Consider the following 19979-nt stretch of genomic DNA (forward strand, 5'->3'; position numbering starts at 1 on the left):
CAGCTCACTGCAACCTCCAACTCCCAGGTTCAAGTGATACTCCTGCCTTGCCTCTTGAGTAGCTGGGGCTACAGGTACCCACAAGGCTAATTTTTGTCTTTTTAGTAGAGACAGGGTTTCACCATGTTGGCCAGGATAGTCTCGAACTCTTGACCTCAAAGTTACCTGACTACCTCAGCCTCCCAAAGTGTTGGGATTACAGGCGTGAGCCACCATGCCTGGCCATCCTTATTCCTTATTTTAAATTTAATCAACCATCAGCAGTAAATTCAGTGTTTATAAGAGTAACCTTACAGCTGCTGGGAGATCCTGACTGGCATGCAAGGTGTAGGGAGGGACTGCAGCAGTAGCAGCTAGGCTGAAGAGACAGCTGGAGTGGTTCACTCTCCCCACTCCTGTTTCTCCCATAGTTTATCTAAAGCTTTGCTCCAGCACTGGGCTCTGATTTCGCTATTATTTTTTTCCTATTTGGAGGAGAGAGCATACAAACTTTTAACATTTTTGGTCCACCCAAACTCACCTTTGGAAACTTTTGGGCCTCTTCCCACCTGGAGGCAAGAAAAAAAAAATCCAACAGAGACATCATCCAGGCTCTGTTTTTTCCTCCCTTCACTTTAGTAGGCATGGCCAGAAACTGCCAGGGGAATGAGGTAGCCAATTCTGGTGTTAGAGCTATCATTTTCAAATTTTATAGGTAATTTTTACCTGTCACAAAACACAGAAACTCAACTGCTGTTTCATACTATGAATGATTTTATAGCCACCGAAGCAGCAAATGTTTGTCATCCTACTGCTTCTTCTCTCTTCACGAGTCCAACTTCTGACACCAGCTGTGTTGGCAATCCCAAGGTCACCCCTAGGCTCAGTGATTGCCGGGAGTATTCATAGGACTCACTATGTAGTTGTATTCATGGCTATGATTTATTACAGTGAAGGAAGCAAAGCAAAATCAACAAAGAAAAAGTGCATGTGCCAAAGTCCAGGGGAAATGAAATACAAACTTCCAAATGTCTTCTCGCAGAGGAGTCACACAATAAGCTTAATTCCTCCAGCAACTGACAGTGACAACACATATAAAATATTGTCTACCAGGGAAGCTAATTAGAGACTCAGCACCCAAACTTTCTACTGGGGGCTGGTCATGTAAGCAACTTATGCCTGGCACATACCAAAATTTGAGACTGGCAGAAGAAAAGAAAGTGTTCAACGTAAGTCACACTGTGTAAATAGTTTAGGCACGTAAAACGTTCTCATTAAGGAATGATGGGAATCCTCCCAGAAATCCAGATTGCTACATCCTAGCCAAAGGCCAGCCTTGCCCACAGGTGTTTCTTAGGCTAGCAGTCTCAGACACACTATTAAAATGCAGTATCAATGAATTATAGATGTGTAATTGCATAAGCTGTACACATTGAGCTGTTGTAATCATTTTCTCTCTTTATCACTTAAAATGCTCTGATTTCCTAAATGATATAGAACCTTGTTGCATACTATCAATTAACTTATACTTCTGGCCTTTGGGAAATTAAAGTTCAGTAAGAAACAGCTGAGGCATTTTAAAGTTTTATTACATTCATGTATACATATGTTTTTTGTAAATCATTCAATAGTAAACTATTTTATGAATGATATATTGGGTGTGGTGAGGTTTTTTGTTGTTATGTTGTTTTTGCCAGTCTGTGTTGATAAGATTTATTATCGAGAATAGTGCTTGTTCTCTGAGTACTCTTGACTTAGAAAAGGAGCATAGTTTGATGGTGTTCCCTATTAAAGTGGACTTCAAAGTAGAAATTGTCAATAACCTTATACTTGCTAAGTTAGAGGCCTCAACACATTGTTTTTCTTTTGTTTGTTTTTTTTTTTTTGAGACGGAGTCTCGCTCTGTCACCCAGGCTGGAGTACAGTGGCCGGATCTCAGCTCACTGCAAGCTCCGCCTCCCGGGTTCAAGCCATTCTCCTGCCTCAGCCTCCCAAGTAGCTGGGACTATAGGCGCCCGCCATCTCGCCCGGCTAGTTTTTTGTATTTTTTAATAGAGACGGGGTTTCACCGTGTCAGCCAGGATGGTCTTGATCTCCTGACCTCGTGATCCGCCCGTCTCGGCCTCCCAAAGTGCTGGGATTACAGGCTTGAGCCACCGCGCCCGGCCTAACACATTGTTTTTAAAGATCTTTTGGCCGGGTGTGGTGGCTCACACCTGTAATCCCAGCACTTTGGGAGGCCAAGGTGGGTAGATAACCTGTGGTCAGGAGTTCCAGACCAGCCTGGCCAACATGTCTACTAAAAATACAAAAATTACCTGAGTGTGGTGGTGGGCCCCAGTAATCCCAGCTCCTTGGGAGGCTGAGGCAGGAGAATCATTTGGACCCGGGAGGCAGAGGTTGCAGTGAGCCAAGATTGTGCCATTCCACTCCAGCCTGGGAAACAAGAGCAAAACTCCATCTCACACACACACACAAAAAAGTTCTTTCATCTCCTTGGAGTACCTAAAGCAGTTCAATATATAGTCCTTTTAGGTAAAGGGATTCCTGTTTATCACCAAGACTGACAATAATTAACACCCTTGTAAATTTTAGCCCTATTTAGATCATGTTAATCATTAACATTTAGGTTTAATGATTATATCTTTCTAAATCTCAGTTACTAAATAATGTATTGATGTTAATGTACATTGACTATCTGAGATTTTCCCCCCTTTTCTCATGATCTATATTCTTTCTCAATTGAAGTACTCTTGGTATTTTGGGTGGTATAAGAGATTGTTCTGCATATTGTACAATATCACTTTCGTCCTTCTCTCTTTTTTTTTTTTTTTTTTTTAATTGAGATAGAGTTTCATTCTTGTTGCCCAGGCTGGAATGCAATGGTATGATCTTGGCTCGCTGCAACCTCTGCCTCCCAAGTTCAAGCAATTCTCCTGTCTCAGCCTCCCAAGTAGCTGGGATTACAGGCATGCGCCACCACACCTGGCAAATTTTTTGTGTTTAGTAGAGATGGAATTTTGTCATGTTGGTCAGACTGGTCTTGAATTGCCGACCTCAGGTGATCCACCCACCTTGGCCTCCCAAAGTGCTGGGATTACAGGTGTGAGCCACTGCGCCCAGCCTGTCCATGCTTATCAACTCCAGTCATGAACACTCCTTCTGTGTCTTTCTCCCCACCCTGCATTATAAAAACAAAAATTCTCATGTTTCCAGATACCCTTCTAGGGGAATAATACCTTCCTCAATTGAGAACTGCTGCTCTAGATTCATGTACAATTTTAGCCATTTTTAAGTGTACAATTCAGTGGCATTAATTGTATTCACAGTGTTACGCAAACATCAACACAGTCCATTCCCCAAACCTCTTCATCATCTGAAACAGAAGCTTTGTACCCATTAAACAATAATTCCTCATTCTTCCTCCCCCCAGCTCCATTTTACTTTCCATCTATGAATTTGCTTATCTAGGTAACTCACATAAATATCACATAAATGGAATCATACAGTATTTGTCCTTGTAAAAGGCATACTGTTTTTTAATGGGCTTGGATATTCAGTTCAGGTTTAATGTTATGACTGATATTCCTGCTTTTATTGCTTCTATAACTTTTTATCGTGGATCTGATGTTGTTGTTTCTTCATTTTCCTTTCTTTGTTTTTATTAATTTTAAAGTTTATTTCATTAGTGGTTGCCTTCATGTTTCTTGCTCTTAGTTAGAAGCATGTGATAGTCCTCCTACTTGGAAACAAAATACATGCCATTTTACCACACCAAGGTCACCCTATTTCTTCTTATCTTCTACACAAGGAAGTCAAAACGTGTGGAATAGTTTTTACTTCTTGCTTCTTTTCCTGTCACTTCTGTCTGCCTCCTTAAGACTTGAGAAGCTTCTATTTCTTCTCTCTCCTATTTCCCAACTCCTAGATTTTTCTAGTATAGTTAAATTTTTAAAAAGATTTACCTTATATCATGTTCCCTTTTAAAAGCACTTTGGGGCTGGGTGTGATGGCTCATGTTTGTAATCCCAACACTTTGGGAGGTCGAGACTGGAGGATTGCTTGAGGCCAGAGTTCGAGACCAGCCTGAGAAACAGCGAGATTCTATCTCTACAAAAAATTAGCCAAGGCTGAGTGTAGTGGCTCATGCCTGTAATCCCAGCACTTTGGGAGGTGAAGGCAGGTGATCACCTGAGGTCAGGAGTTCGATACCACCCTGGTCAACATGGCGAAACCCCGTCTTTACTAAAAATACAAAAATTGGCTGGGTGTGGTGTTGCACAACTGTGATCCCAGCTACTTGGCCGGCTGAGGCACGAGAATTGCTTGAACTTGGGAAGCGGAGGTTGCAGTGAGCTGCGATTGTGCCACTGCACTCCAGCCTGGCTGACAGAGTGAGACTCCGTCTCAAAAAAAACAAAAATTAGCCAGTCATGGTGGCACATGCCTGTAGTCCCAGCTACTCAGGAGGCTGAGGCAGAAGGATCCTTGAGCACAGGAGTTTTAAGTTATGATGAGCTGATCATGCCACTGCACTCCAGGCAGGGTGACAGGGAGACACCCTGTCTCAACAAAGAAAAGTACGTTGAGAACATTCTTCCCTGGGATAGCAATGCAGAGAAGTAATTGGCAATTGAGAAAAGAGAACTGGAGAAGATGTACCAAATCCCTTCTAAGTTTGACTCTTCTTTGGATAAGATTTCTAGGGAACTATCTAACTCCACCCCCTTTACCACACCATTCCCTGTTGTCCTATGAGACTCAAGTCCTGTTTGAACCTTTCTGACATATATGCAGAAGAGATTTGAGTACGGCAGGGTTACAAAGGTAGGTTTGTTTTAGGGATGCACAGGTCTCCTCTGATGGGTGACTTTGGCTCCAGAATTCTTCAACAGCCTTACCAACCTTTCTTAGAACTACGCTGATTCTTACTGTTCAAACTTCCTTTCTTATCTCCTCTACAGGGATCAGACCTACACCCAGCTTTCTCTAGCCCATTTTCCATTTTCCTTCACAGGTGTTCCCTTAGTAAATCTCTTACGTTGATAATCTCATCAGCTTCTTCATTTTTTTTTTTTTTTTTTTTCTTTTGTATTTTTTGAGACGGAATCTCTGTCGCCCAGGCTGGAGTGCAGTGGCACGATCTCGGCTCATCGCAACCTCTGCCTCCCGGGCTCAAGCGTTTCTCCTGCCTCAGCTTCCCAAGTATCTGGGATTATAGGCATCCACCACCGCGCTGGTTAAATTTTGTATTTTTAGTAGAGACGGGGCTTCACTGTGTTATCCAGGCTGGTCGCGAACTCCTGACCTCAGGTGATCCACCCGCCTTGGCCTCCCAAAGTGCTGGAATTATAGGCGTGAGCCACCGTGCCAGGCCCCGTCAGCTTCTTAAAAGGCTCAGCTTCCCAAATGCTGGGATTACAGGCGTGAGCCACCATGCCCACACCTGGCCTGATGTGTTTTTTTTTTTTTTAAGACAAAGTTTTGCTTTTGTTGCCTAGGTTGGAGTGCAGTGGCGTGATCTCGGCTCACTGCAACCTCCGCCTCCTGGGTTCAAACGATTCTCCTGCCTCAGCCTCCCAAGTAGCTGGGATTACAGGCGCCTGCCGCCACGCCTGGCTAATTTTTTGTATTTTTAGTGGAGACGGAGTTTCATCATGTTGGCCAGGCTGGTCTTGAACTCCTGACCTCAGGTGATCCACCTGCCTTGGCCTCCCAAAGTGCTGGGATTATAGACGTGAGCCACTGCGCCAGGCCCTGTCAGCTTCTTAAAAGGCTTCTTAAACTAACACGAGTCAATGTGGAGTGTCTGGCACGTAGTAAGCTGTTAATACATGTTAGTTTTGGTATAGTAAACTAAATAAAAGATGATGGTGACTCTCATTATGGTAATGGGAGGGAAATGTCCATATTAGAGAGACATTTGCATGATGGATATAATAGGACTATGATTGAATATAAGGGATAAAAGGGGGTTGGGTTGCTCAATTTCTTATCACTTATCACTTCACATTTCACTTTACAGGGTAGCCACACTGATGTGCTTATAGTTCACTGCAGTTACCATAGTCATCCACAATTCTTTTTTTTTTTTTTTTTTTTTTTTTTGAGACAGAGTCTTGCTCTGTTGCCTGGGCTGCAGTGCAGTGGCACAATCTCGGCTCACTACAACCTCCATCTCCTGGGTTCAAGCAATTCTCATGCCTCAGCCTCCCAAATAGCTGGGACTACAGGTGTGCACCACCACACCAGGCTAATTTTTGTATTTTTTTTTAGTAGAGATGGGGTTTCACCATGTTGTCTAGGCTGGTCCTGAACACCTGGCCTCAAGTGATCCACCAACTTTGGCATCCCTTAGAGCTGGGATTACAAGTGTGAGCCACCACACCTGGCCCACAATTCTTTATACTGTCGTTTATTTCATAAAATATCCTCTCTTCTATCTTTGTACACCTTTGCCTGGCAAAGTCCTATTTTTGGAGATTAAGCTCAGGAACCAACTATTCCAGAAAGCCTTTCTTTCTCTGCCTCTCACTCACCCTTACCCTGTCCCTGAGTTCCTAAACCATCTTTTGTTTATATGCATAAAATAGTTGTAACATACTAAGTTATAGTCAATCAATTTTCTATCAGTTTCTTTTTTTTTTCTTTTTTGAGACAGAGTCTTGCCCTGTTGGCCAGGCTGGAGTGCAGAGGTGCAATCTTGGCTCACTGCAACCTCTGCTTCCTGGGTTCAAGCAATTCCCTTGCCTCAGCTTCCCAAGTAGCTGGGACTACAGGCGCGCACCATCACGCCTGGCTAACTTTTGTATTTTTAGTAGAGATGGGGTTTCACCATGTTGGCCAGGCTGGTTGCAAACTCCTGGCCTCAAGTGATCTGTGCACCTTGGCCTCCCAAAGTGCTAGGGTTAAAGGCATGAGCCACCATGCCCGACCTATTTCTTTAAAAAAAAAATTGTTTTTAGAGGCAGAGCATTACTCTGTCGCTCAGGCTGGAGTGCAGTGGCACAATCGTAGCTCACTGTAACCTTGAACTTCTGAGTTCAGGTGATCTTCCCTCATCAGCCTCCTGAAAAGCTAGGACTACAGGCATGTGCCACCATGCGCAACTAATTATTTTACTTTATTTTTGTATAGATGAGGTCTTGCCATGCAGCCTAGGCTGGTCTTGAACTTCTGGCCTCAAATGATCCTCCTGCCTTGCCCTCCAAGAGTGCTGGGATTACAGGCATGAACCAATATGCCCGGCCAGTCTCTTCTTTTAGACTCTAGATTCCTTTAGTCATTAGGTGAGACTGATTAGGTATGCAGGAGTCATTTAATCATTTTGTAATTTATTCTAAGAGTGTTGGGCAACCATTAGAGGATTTAAGTATAGGGTAATATGATGTGACTTGAGTTTTGTAAAGATCACTTTAGCTTCTTGTTTAATAGATTGGAGAGTTTCAAGAGTAGATTTGGTTTCGTGTGAGTTCTGGAGCCTGATTTCCTGGCTCCACCATATACTGTGTAATCTAGGATTGTTTTCCTTCAATTTCCCCATCTGTAAAATAAGGATAAAATAGGAGTACTTAAGACTTGCTATGAAGATAAAGTAGGTTAAAATAATTTAGAATAGTATATGACTGGTGCCTCACGCCTGTAATCCAGCACTTTGGGAGGCCAAGGCAGGTGGATCACCTGAGGTCAGGAGTTCGACACCAGCCTGACCAACATGGTAAAAGTCCATCTCTACTAAAAATACAAAAATTAGCCGGTGTCGCATGCTTGTAATCCCAGCTACTTTGGAGGCTGAGGCCCGAGAATCGCTTGAACCCAGCAGGCGGAGGTTGCAGTGAGCCAAGATCACGCCATTGCTCTTCAGCCTGGGCAACAAGAGCGAAACTCCATCTCAAAATAAACAAACAAACAAATTAATTAATTAATTAATTAATTAATGAGTGAATAATATCTGGCACATAATAAGTAGTCAGGTGTTACCTTTTATATTGTTATTTAACAAATATTTGTGTGCTTATAGCATCCTAGGCACTGGACCAGATACCATTATCAAGCTGAATTGAACAAGTGAAAAAAGCATTCGAGTAATATGGAGACAAAACTTTGGGCTCTAATAATGTCTCTAAAAATTGGAATATAGGCCAAGCCCAGTGGTTCATGCCTATATCCTGGCCCTTTGGGAGGCTGAGGTGGCAGGATTGTTTGAGTTCAGGAGTTCGTGATCAGTCCAGACAACGTAGGGAGACCATGTCTCTACAAAAAATAAAAAATTAGCCAGGCATGGTGGCACACACCTGTGGTCCCAGCTGGTTGGGAGGCTGAGGCAGGGTTGAGCCCAGGAGGTTGAGGCTGCAGTGAGCTGTGTTCATGCTACTATACCTCAGACTGGGCAACAGAGTGAGACACTATCTCAAAAAAAAAAAAAAAGAACAGAATAGTTAGAATATAAAACAATTTGATTATTGACATGTTATAATTCTGGAGATGCTTTATTTGGATTTCTTTGACTTTTTTTTAATGGTAGAGGCTCCATTATGAATTGAATGAATCAGTGGGGAACATTTTTTGAATGAATGATTCTTCATTGTGACCCTGTCCTTTTGTTGTAAGTTTCTCTGATTTACAGCGTGGTAATTTCACTTACAACTTGGTAATTTTTTTACTTTTTTTTAAAATTTTAATTAATTTATTTTTTTTTTTGTGACACAGCTTCACTCTGTCGCCCAGGCTGGAGTTCAGTGGTGCCATCTTGGCTCACTGCAACCTCTGCCTCACGGGTTCAAGTGATTCTCATGCCTCAGCCTCCCAAGTAGCTGGGATTACAGGTGTGCACCACCATGCCTGGCTAATTTTTGTATTATTAGTAGAGATGGGGGTTTCACCATGTTGGCCAGGCTGGTCTTGAACTCCTGACCTCAAGTGATCTGCCCACCTCAGCCTCCCCAAGTGAACAGGCTTGAGCCACCACACCTGGCCTACAACTAGGTTATGAGAAATTTTCTGAACATGCTGTACTAGTATTAAATATATTTCTATAATGAAGGACCTTTTTGTAAACTATGTCAGCTTTGTAAGTTCTGAGTTTTTGTATATCAGTTTATGATAACTTTTGTTTTTGTTTTTTTTGTTTAAAGGAGAAACAGTAATTGATGTGTAAATGGGTAATACATGGGGAAGCTAGGAGATTTGCTTTATTGTGATTTAAGTGACTAATACTTTTAAAAAGACAAAATAGGCCCACATTCCCACCATCCCACCATTTTGGGAGGCTGAGGCAGGAGAATTGCTTGAGGATTTGAGTTCAAGCCCAGACTGGGCAACATAGCAAAACCCCATCTCTATCAAAAATTAGAAAAACTAGACAGGTGCGTGCTTGTAATCCCAGCTACTCAGGAGGCTGAGGCGGGGGTATCCCTTGAGCATAGGAGTTTGAGACTGCAGTGAGCTATGGTTGTGGCACTGCACTCCAGCCTGGGTGACAGAGTATATAACAAGGCTGGGCATGGTGGCTCACACTTTTAATTCCAGCACTTTGGAGACTGAGGCAGGAGGATCCCTTGAAACCAGGAGTTCAAGACCAGCCTGGACAACATAGCAAGACTGTCTCTACAAAAAAATTTTTAAAAAATTAGGCATGGTGGCATGCTCCTATAGTCCCAGCTCTTGGGAGCCTTAGGTGGGAGGATCTCCTCAACCCAGGAGGTCAAGGCTACAGTGAGCCATGATCGTGCCACTGCACACTAGCCTGGGCAACAGAGTAAGACCCTGTCTCTAAAAAATAAAAATTAAAAAAATTTTTAAAATAATTGAAATAAAAGGACAAAATAGTATACAACCATCGTGTTAAAGAATTAAAAGGATTTGTAGTTGTTTTTGCACAGGAAAATATTACTAGCAGTTAACTTTGGGCAGTGACATTGGGAGATGGAGACATGCTTTCATAACTAAATTTTATGTGGTAAGTAGCAGAGAATTAAAGAGGAAAACAATGGCAAAAGAAAATAAAAATAGAAACACATGTATATATGAGGCAATTTACAAACGTGCTTGGTTTATATGAATGAATTCAGACAATATTAGCTTGGTTCTAATATGGTCCGTGGAAACTGTACTGAAATAGAATTTAAGATGTTTTGTTCAGTTCTTGTTTTGTCATTGTTTGTTTACTTGCTTTATATTCACAGGGATGTGCATGCAGTCTGTCTTTGGGATGATAAAGGCCCAGCAAAAATTCATCAGGCTTTAAAAGAAGATATTCTTGAGTTTATTAAGCAAGCACAGGCAGTAAGTTCTACGTGCTTATTTTAGACTTGTTTTAAAACTTCTCAGATAATATCATATTTTATAATTTTGAAAGTAGAACTTCTTGAAGTAATTTAAAAATATTGCATTGACTTTTGACACATTTGTTAAATAAATTTATTAAAGAAATGATTGTCATTAGTTGGATTATTTTTTTCCCACAGTGATACTTCTGTCAAGAGAGTACATATTATATTTAATTAAAAGATGCTATAGCGAATTCAATTTTTTATTTTTTTAGAAGTCCCCACCATCATTATTTTTTGGCTACACATCAGTCCACACAAATCTGTTTTTTTCCTCTCATTACTAATACCTCTTCTCAAGTTGACAGTAATTTCAATTCCAGATCCTTCTCCAGTTGTAAATTCTTTAGACGGTCCTTTGTATTGCTAGTGCTGAGGCAAAATTCAGCACTCTTGTATTGCTATTATGTATAAATGGCTAATAATATCAAAAGGAAGACAAAGCTCATTTAGGCATTAGATCAGTTATTCAAGAGTTAGTGTTTTTTTTTTTTTTTTTTTTTTTTGACACCTTGTAATGTTTCAAATCAGCCACAGTCTTTCTTATGAATAAATCCCTTACCTTTTTGAGGAGGACCCTAAGGACATGAGATTATTTTCCTTTCTATAACATGAGGTGTGGGGCAGGGCACAGTAGCTCAGGACTGTAATCCCAGCACTTTGGGAGGCTGAGGCAGGGAAATCGCTTGAGTTGAAGAGTTTGAGACCAGCCTGGGAAACGTAGTGAGACTTCGTCTCTATACAAAATAAAAAATTACCCAAGCATGATGATGCACACCTGTGGTTGCAGCCACTCTGGAGGCTGAGGCAGGAGAATTGTGTGAACCCAGAAGGTTGAGGCTGAAAAAGAAAAAAAAAGTCTGATCTGATGGCTAGAAGTCCAGGCTAGAATTTCTTATTCTTTAGTTGGATCATTCCATTAATGTCTTGTACAACATTAGTAAAAGTTGTTTGTTAAATTGTGTTATTAAATACTAAAAGGTGCTTAGCAGCTGAAAATTAAAAATGAGTTTTTTCTATATATGACTTAAGATACTGAAATCAAGTATATGATTGGCATATATTTTAATTTTGCTAGTAGCTACTACCATGATGGAGTAAGACTAATGTATTGGATATTACTTAAGAAATTAAGTGTTTTATTGATAATTTCTTGACAAATTTTTTAAATTGTAGTTTTATAGGAAGTTACCTTTTAATGAAAATAAATTCTATTTTCAAGCACTTAGAAAATTAAATGTTTCAGTATCACAATTTAAAACTATTTTCTTAGAACTAATTTAGAGATACAGTTTCTACTTGCATTGGGAAATGTACAATGTTTTCTTTTTATTACTTGATAAAGATAAATTATGTTTATTTCAGATCGATAGAGCTTTATTCTTCAGTGTCTGGAAATAAACTTATAAAGAATTACCTTAGATGTTATTAACAGATGTTAAAAAATATACTGAACACTGGCAAAAAAAAGTAGGGAAGGGTTTCACTGTAACATGACTGAATAAAGTCTGGAAATGTAGACATCAGCAAGAATCCAGGAATGGGATTTAGCACCACTGATTCTGAGCAGTTAATAGGAATAGCAATGCCAGACATGGGTCTTAAAAAGACCCATCTTAAAGAGATTTTTAAATGCTTAAGAATTTTTTTTTTTTAATTTTGAATCATTTTACTAGGTAATCTTCAATTGAACGTACCTTGTTAGGAAGGACCAGATCTTCCAAATGGTTGAAAGGCAATATTCATTGAAATGTTTATAACATTTTTTAAAGAACAAAAAAAAAAGAAGTAAAAATAATAAACATAGGTGGAGTCTTTTTTTTTTTTTTTTTTAACCTAGATTAATACAACTATTTTATTTGTTCACAATTGTGTGGCTTAGCAATTTGGGCTGTCTCAGCTGATTTTGCCTTAGCTTATTAATGCAGCAGCAGTGAGTTGTTGGACAAGGTGGTCTAAGAAAGCATTGAAACACATACATGGTTTTTGCTGCGGCTTTCTCTTCCCTCTGTGGTTTCTCATTCTCAAGGAAACCAGCCTTTGAGATGAAAGTAGAATCTACAATACCTGTTCACGGATAGGCTGAGAAATCTCACAGTGTTACATCGGTGGTGTTCTGTTGGTCAAAGTAAATCACAGGACCACCCCAAACTCTAATAGTGGAGAAATAGACTCCACCACCTTTTTTTTTTTTTTTTTTGAGATGGATTCTCATTCTGTCGCCTAGCGTGATCTTGGCTCACTACAACCTCCGCCTCCCGGATTCAAGTGATTCTCCCGCCTCAGCCTCCCAAGCAGCTGAGATTACAGGTGCATGCCGCCATGTCTGGCTAATTTTTGTATTTCTAGTAGAGGCAGGATTTCACCATGTTGGTCAGGCTGGTCTCGAACTCATGACCTCGTAGTCTACCTGCCTCAGCCTCCCAAAGTGCTGGGATTACAGGCATGAGCCACTGTACCTGGCATGACTCCACCACCTTTTAAAAAATTGAGATATAATTAACATACCATAAAATTTACTCTCTTAAAGGATATGATTCAGTGAGTTGTAGTATATTTCATAAAGTTGTGCAACCATCACCCAGTAATCCCAGAATATTTTCATCACCCTAAAAAGAAATCCTATACCTATGAACAGTCAGTCCCTTCTCCCAACCCACTAAATCACTGATCTGTTGTCCCTATGGATATGTCTATATTTGACATTTTCTATAATTAAAATAATAATGTATGGCCTTTTGTGACTAGTTTCTTTCACAATATTTGTTTCTCTTTATGGCCGAATAGTATCTGTTGTTTGGATATACTATGTATTGTGGGTGTTTTTGGTTTCTTTTTTCATTTGTTTAGTTTTTTTTTTTCTTTTTGAGACAGTATATTGTTCTGTCGCCCAGGCCAGAGTGCAGTGGCAAAATCACAGCTTGCTGTAGCCTCTGAAGCAATCCTCAACCTCCTAAGTGGCTGGGACCACAGGCACGCACCACCACACCCAGCTAATTTTTTGTTTTATTTGTGGAGATGAGGTCTTGCTGTGTTGCCCAGGTTGGTCTCAAATTCCTGAGCTCAAGCAATCCTCCTGCCTCAGCCTCCCAAAGTGCTGGGACTACAGGTATGAGCCACCATGCCTGGCCCCTATATTGTTTATCCATATTTCAGCTAGTGGATATTTGGGTTGTTTCTACTTTTTATCTATTTTGAATAATGCCGCTATGAACATTCGTATACAAGTTTTTTGTGTGAACATGTTTTAATTTCTTTTGGATATAAGAGCTTGTACAATAATTTAAAAATTATGTACAATTTAAATTTTGGCATGGATATGTTTTGTTCTTAATTTTTCAAAGCAACTGCATTTATTTCAAATTGGTACGTCTCTTTTTTTCAGCGAGTACTGAGCCATCAAGATGATACGGCTTTGCTAAAAGCATATATTGTTGAATGGAGAAAGTTCTTTACACAATGTGATATTTTACCAAAACCTTTTTGTCAACTAGAGATTACTTTAATGGGTAAACAGGGCAGCAATAAAAAATCAAATGTGGAAGACAGTATTGTTCGAAAGGTAAGACTGTTTTTCTCATTGTTTTCCTAATATTCTTCAGAAAGAGGGTGATTTGGAAGCATTTGAAAGTAATTTAAACTTTTAAGTGGGTTTTTCTACTTCACATGTAAATTGCTTTTCAGCTCTTCTTAGATTTTATTGAATAATACTCTTATTTATGTCTTTAGCTTCAATCTTCTTTCATCTTTTTATGTGGTCTTAAGCTATAGATCTGTGTCTTCAACCATTTTCTCCTTTACTTTTCCTTTTAACTTTCTCCTTTTCCTGGTATTATCTTCAGTATTTTATGTCTCTATTCTTTCTTTATACTTTTTTTTTTTTTTTTTAAAGAACTGGAGCATCACTCTGTCGCCTAGGCTGGAGTGTGCAGTGGCGCAGTCTCTGCTCATTGCAGCCTCCACCTTCTGGGTTCAAGCAGTTCTCCTGCCTCAACCTCATGAGTAGCTGGAACTACAGGCATGCGCCACCACACCCGGCTATTTTTTGTATTTTTAGTAGAGACCTGGTTTCACCATGTTGGCCAGGCTGGTCTTGAACTCCTGCCTTCAGGTGATCCGCCTGTCTCGGCCTCCGAAACTGTTGGAATTACAGGCATGAGCCACCACACCCAGCCTATACCCTTACTAGAAATTAAATTACTTTTCTCCTCTCTCAAAAATCTCCTTTTATTAGGTTACCTTCTGATATCTTTATATTTAATTGTGGCTAAACTGCTATCTTTATAATTTCCCTTTTACTTAATTCTTCTATTATAAATTCAGTGTGTACTGTGCCTATTTTCTATTCAAAATTTGTGTCAAGTAACCAGTCATGATTTAATGGAAAGAACTCAGTGCTGAATATGAAGGGTCCTAGGTTTCCCTTTCAACTCTTCAAACTCTGTCCTCATTTTCCATGTATCTTTCCACTTGTAAGAATCAAATGGAACCATAGATTTGAAAAGTAAAAAATGCCATTTGAACTTTAGTCAATTTGCTCTTTGCTGTGATGGTTATAGTAACACACTCCGGCATTACAATAGTGTAACCTGGGCATTGTTGCCCCATCCTAGCCTTAAAATTTGCTCTGATGTTGACAGGGATTCTGTAAATTTAGATACCCAGTGGTTCTTCAGTGTTAGAAATCACTGCAATATGGGAAAGTAGTGCCGAGAAAAAAATAAAAGTGAAAAACACTTCTGGCTGCTATTTAATTTGTAGTCTCATAATCTTATCCTCTTTTTTTGGCCATTCTCTGTTGGTTGTGGGAAGTTTTGACATTCTCTATTGGTTGTGGGAAGCAACATCCACTTACTGATTAAGTGTATCGATTCTGGGACCACAGTTTTTGGATTCACATCTCAGTGTTGCCACTGATGAGATGCATAAATGTGGAAAGTTAGCTTTGCTATCTGTACCCCAGGTTTCACATATCTAAAGGGGGGATAATCATGGTACCTATATCAAGATTATGAGGATTAAATGAGTTATATGCGGACAATACATAGAGCAGTCCCAGGTGCAGAATGAGTGTTAGAAAACTGTTAACTCTTGTTATTGTTGCTGTTATTAATGTATCTCCTACATCTGGCCAAGTTTCTTGGAGTACTGGTATAATCACCAATGTTTAGATACCATTTTTATCATTTAATGGAACATCTAAACAGTAGATTTGCATACTCTTTTATAAGGTCCAGTATCAGATTTTCAGTTGGTCCTTTTTGCATTTTTTATGTGTCTTTACAAACATGTGCATATGTCTATTTCAAACCACCAGTATATCTGAAATTCAACCATGGAACTACAGGAGAATAAACATTTTCCATATATTATCATAGTTAATTTTTACAACCACTGAAATTTGCACTATTATTTTGACCATTTTACACATAAGAAAGCAGATAAATAAGTAACAGCTGGGATTGAATTCCAGTTATGTTGGATTCTGAAACATTTGTTCTTTATTTACTTTTATTTTGTTTGAAATGGGGTCTTGCTGTGTTGCCCAGGCTAGAGTGGAATGGTGTGTTCTGGGCTTGCTGCAGCCTTGCCCTCTTGGACTTAAGTGATCCTCCCACCTCAGCCTCCCAAGTAGCTGGGAGTACAAGCGCATGCCAGCATGCCTAGCAAATTTTTGTATTTTTTGTTGTCGTTGAGATGGGTCTTACTGTGTTGCCAAGGCTGCTCTCAAACTCCTGGCCTCAAGTGATCATCCCACGTTGGCCTCCCAAGGTTTTGGGATTAGACCACACTTAGTCGACCCTTGTTTACCATTATGCTAAATATACTGCTTCCCTGAAGTATTTGAGTGAATGCAACCTTAGTTATTTTGAGACAGGGTCTTACTCTGTCACCCAGGCTGGAGTGCAGTGGCATGGTCTCGGCTCATTGGGACTACAGGTGTGTACCACCACACCTGGCTATTTTTTTTTTTTTTTTTTTTGTATTTTTTTTATAGAGACAGGAGTTTGTCCTGTTGCCCAGGCTGGTCTCGAACTCATGGACTCCAGCAATCCACCTGCCTCGGCCTCCCAAATTGGTGGGACTACAGGCATGAGCCACTGCACCTGGCCCAGGCCTAGGAATTTGATTTCCTTTTTTAGTGTTTGTACATGATACTTTGTATATTAATAATTGAAAATTATGTTACAATTTGTTCTTGTTTTCCTAGCTTATGCTTGATACATGGAATGAGTCAATCTTTTCAAATATAAAAAACAGACTCCAAGATAGTGCAATGAAGCTGGTACATGCTGAAAGATTGGGAGAAGCTTTTGATTCTCAGCTGGTTATTGGAGTAAGAGAATCGTATGGTATGTTCTGAACTTTTATGATCATAATTTCTGTTTCATGGAAATTGTAGAACAATTACGGAATAGCACAAAGTTGTGTTTATTAGCATACAAAGTTACATCTACTTTTTGTACTAGATTTTTTTTAAGAGTACACAAATGATATTCTGCTTAAAAGTGTATAAAAATTCATATTAATGTGGTTAATATTTTCTTCATGCCATTAATTTCTTGGCAAGTCTTTTTAGTGAAGTAAATTAGATATATAAATTTGAATGTATAGCTTATAAAAGGTAACTAGTTCATTAAAAGGTTAGGTATTCATGTTTCAGAAAGCAGGTTACTTCCATGAAAGGTAATGAAAAGGAGAGCATGTAGGAGCACATTCCCTCTGACTTCTAATCTGTTTCCTGTTACTTAGAGTATGCCTCTTCCCCACGCTTCATCCTCCTCCTGGAGGCCTTTCTTCATTCCCAGACTAAGTTAAGTTCTGTCATTTAGTGCTTCACAGTACCTGTGCCTCCTTGGCGTAGTACTTTTGTTTAATAGTGTTGTTAGCACTGTGTCTTTAGTGAACATAGAATGCATGGCACAAAATCACTCTAGATAAGTATTTATTGAGTTAATGAACCTATAGAGTTATTTTTGACTGGCTTTTCTTCATTGCGCCATAATCCTTTAGTTATCAAGCCTTTAGATTTTCATTAGCAGTGCTCCTGAAATTCATTTGTTTTTATTTGAACTGCCACCAGACATTAAACTTTACATGCAGAGTTTTGAAACAGTCCTCTTATAATGATCTTATTGCTGTTGTTTAACCCATATGCTGTTCATAAATGTTTAAGCACTATTTTATTGGTATTTTTTCTACTTACCCCTTAAGTGCTACACCATGCTTTTTTTTTTTTTTTTTAAAGAGATGGGGTTTTGCTCTGTTGCCCAAGCTGGAGTGCAGTGACGTGATCATGGCTCATTGAACCTCCACCTCTCAGGGCTCAAACAGTCCTCCTATTTCAGCCTCCTGAGTAGCTGGGACTGTAGGCATTTACCCCACACCTGGCTAATGTTTTTCTTTTTTTTTTTTTTCTTTTTTTGAGACAATCTCACTCTGTCACCCAGGTTGAAGTGCAGTGACATGCTCTCAGCTCACTGCAACCTCCACTTCCTGGGTCCAAGCAGTTTTCATACCTCAGCCTCCAGAATAGCTGAGATTACAGGTGTGTGCCATCATGCCCAGCTAATTTTTGTATTTTTAGTAGAGATGGGGTTTCACCATAGTGGCCAGGCTGGTCTTAAACTCCTGACCTCAAGTAGTCTGCCCATCTTGGCCTCCCATAGTGCTGGGATTACAAGTGTGAGCCTTGTGCACGGCCTTAATTTTTCTGTAGACACATGATTTTACTATGTTGCCCAGGACATCTTCACAACCATTTGTTATTTACCATTCTACCTTACCTTCTATTAACCTTGCAATCCACTTAGACAACCTAGTCATATTTTCTTGTGCTTTTCTGCTTCTGAATATTTACTTACCTTACTAATCTCCATTTATGCAAATTCTAGTTGATTCTTTAAGATTCAGTTTAAATCCCATTGCTTCTGTGAATGTTTTCTTGATTATTCAGTTAGAAGTCAGTCTCTTACCTATTCAAAAATAAAATAGTCTATATTTGTATTATTTATTTGTTACTTTACTGCTTTGTGCTGTCATCATCATCTTATGGAGAAGGATTTTGTCTTATATAATTATATGTTCTCTTGAGCATTATTACCTTGCACATAGTGAGTCCTCGATATTTATTTCATTTATTATACTCAAAATATTGATTTTAATAATAATTGGAGTAATACTTTATTTTCTGTTTTTCAGTTAACCTTTGTTCTAATCCTGAAGATAAGCTTCAAATTTATAGGGACAATTTTGAGAAGGCATACTTGGATTCAACAGAGAGATTTTATAGAACACAAGCACCCTCATATTTACAACAAAATGGTGTACAGAATTATATGAAATATGTAAGTTAGAACTTAGCATATGTGATAATTTGAGCAATTCTCTTGATATTCTTAAAATGATTGCTATTTTGCTTCTGGACAGGCAGATGCTAAATTAAAAGAAGAAGAAAAACGAGCACTACGTTATTTAGAAACAAGACGAGAATGTAACTCTGTTGAAGCAGTAAGTAATGTTGTAATTGTACATTTTGTGGGATTATTTGAAATACAGAAGCATAGGAATGGCAAATAAACAACACAAATAACGTTATTTAACAGCCAACATTGTTAATTGATTTTAGTTCTTTTTGCCTATGAACCATAGCACAGCTTCATAGGAGGTATCTTATTCAGAACACGTTGTCCTTTGGAGCTGGTATGCAAGATCAAATCTATTTGCCATACCTGTTCTAGAGGTTATTTAATATAATTAACTTTTGGTAAGTTTTCTTTTATTATGTTTTATGGATATCTAAAGTTAACCATTTTTGTGATTTTCATGTTGCAAGTAATATATGCTCCCTTAGAGATACAATTGACTCTCTTTTTTTGTGCCAGTTATGTTCTCTGAAGTGGCTGCAAACACCAAATTAGTGAATAATGAATCATTTATTCCTAGGGGATATTTCTTCTCCTTTTGGGAAGATGTTTCAAACTTCATTTGTCATGAGGTAAAATATTAATTATTATTATTTTTAGAAACAAAGTCTTGCTCTGTTGCCCAGGCTGGAGTACAGTGGTACAGTTATACCTCACTGTAACTCCTGGGCATAAGGGCCCCACCTGCCTCAGCCTCCTAAGTAGCTGGGACTACAGGCATACGTCACCATGCCTGACTAATATATATATATACACACACACACATATATATGTGTGTGTGTGTATATATATATACTTTATCTTTTTTTTTGAGACAAGGGCTCTCTCTGTCTCTGTTGCCCAGGCTGGAGTGCAGTGGTACAATCTTGGCTCACTGCAACCTCTGCCTTTCAGGCTCAAGCAGTTCTCCTGCCTCAGCCTCCCAAGTGCTGGGACTATGAGCGCGTGCCACCATGCCTAATTTTTTTATTTTTAGTAGAGATGGGGTTTCACCATGCTGCCCAGGCTGGTCTTGAACTCCTAAGCTCAGGTGATCCACCCGCCTTGGCCTCCCAGAGTGTTGGAATTACAGGCGTGAGCGACTGCGCCCGGCCACCTGGCTAATGTGTTTTTCTTTTTTTTTTTTTTTTTCATCGAGAGCAGGTCTTGCTATGTAGCCCAGGCTGGTTTTGAACTCCTGGCCTCAAGCAATCCTTCCTCCTCAGCCTCCCAAAATGCTGGGATTATGGGCATGAGCCACCATACC

General features: G+C 39.5%; 4 protein-coding genes across 4 annotated transcripts in view; 2 read left to right on the forward strand and 2 right to left on the reverse strand.

Moving 5' to 3' along the window:
• ACAT1 (acetyl-CoA acetyltransferase 1) overlaps positions 1-19979 on the forward strand; it is a 976528-nt gene that overhangs the window by 859348 nt on the left and 97201 nt on the right. The gene's annotated exons all lie outside the window — the stretch shown is intronic.
• Positions 1-19979, reverse strand: part of CWF19L2 (CWF19 like cell cycle control factor 2) — an 808601-nt gene that overhangs the window by 692289 nt on the left and 96333 nt on the right. The window lies entirely within an intron of this gene.
• The window catches only part of POGLUT3 (protein O-glucosyltransferase 3), a 603612-nt gene that overhangs the window by 157811 nt on the left and 425822 nt on the right, over positions 1-19979 (reverse strand). The gene's annotated exons all lie outside the window — the stretch shown is intronic.
• CUL5 (cullin 5) overlaps positions 1-19979 on the forward strand; it is a 106036-nt gene that overhangs the window by 31378 nt on the left and 54679 nt on the right. The window contains 5 exon segments of the mRNA XM_050758692.1: positions 10164-10263; positions 13693-13869; positions 16519-16660; positions 18510-18655; positions 18738-18818. Of these exon segments, the coding sequence (XP_050614649.1) occupies positions 10164-10263; positions 13693-13869; positions 16519-16660; positions 18510-18655; positions 18738-18818 (646 nt within the window).

This window comes from Macaca thibetana, chromosome 14, assembly GCF_024542745.1.
Source record: "Macaca thibetana thibetana isolate TM-01 chromosome 14, ASM2454274v1, whole genome shotgun sequence".
NCBI lineage: Eukaryota > Metazoa > Chordata > Mammalia > Primates > Cercopithecidae > Macaca > Macaca thibetana.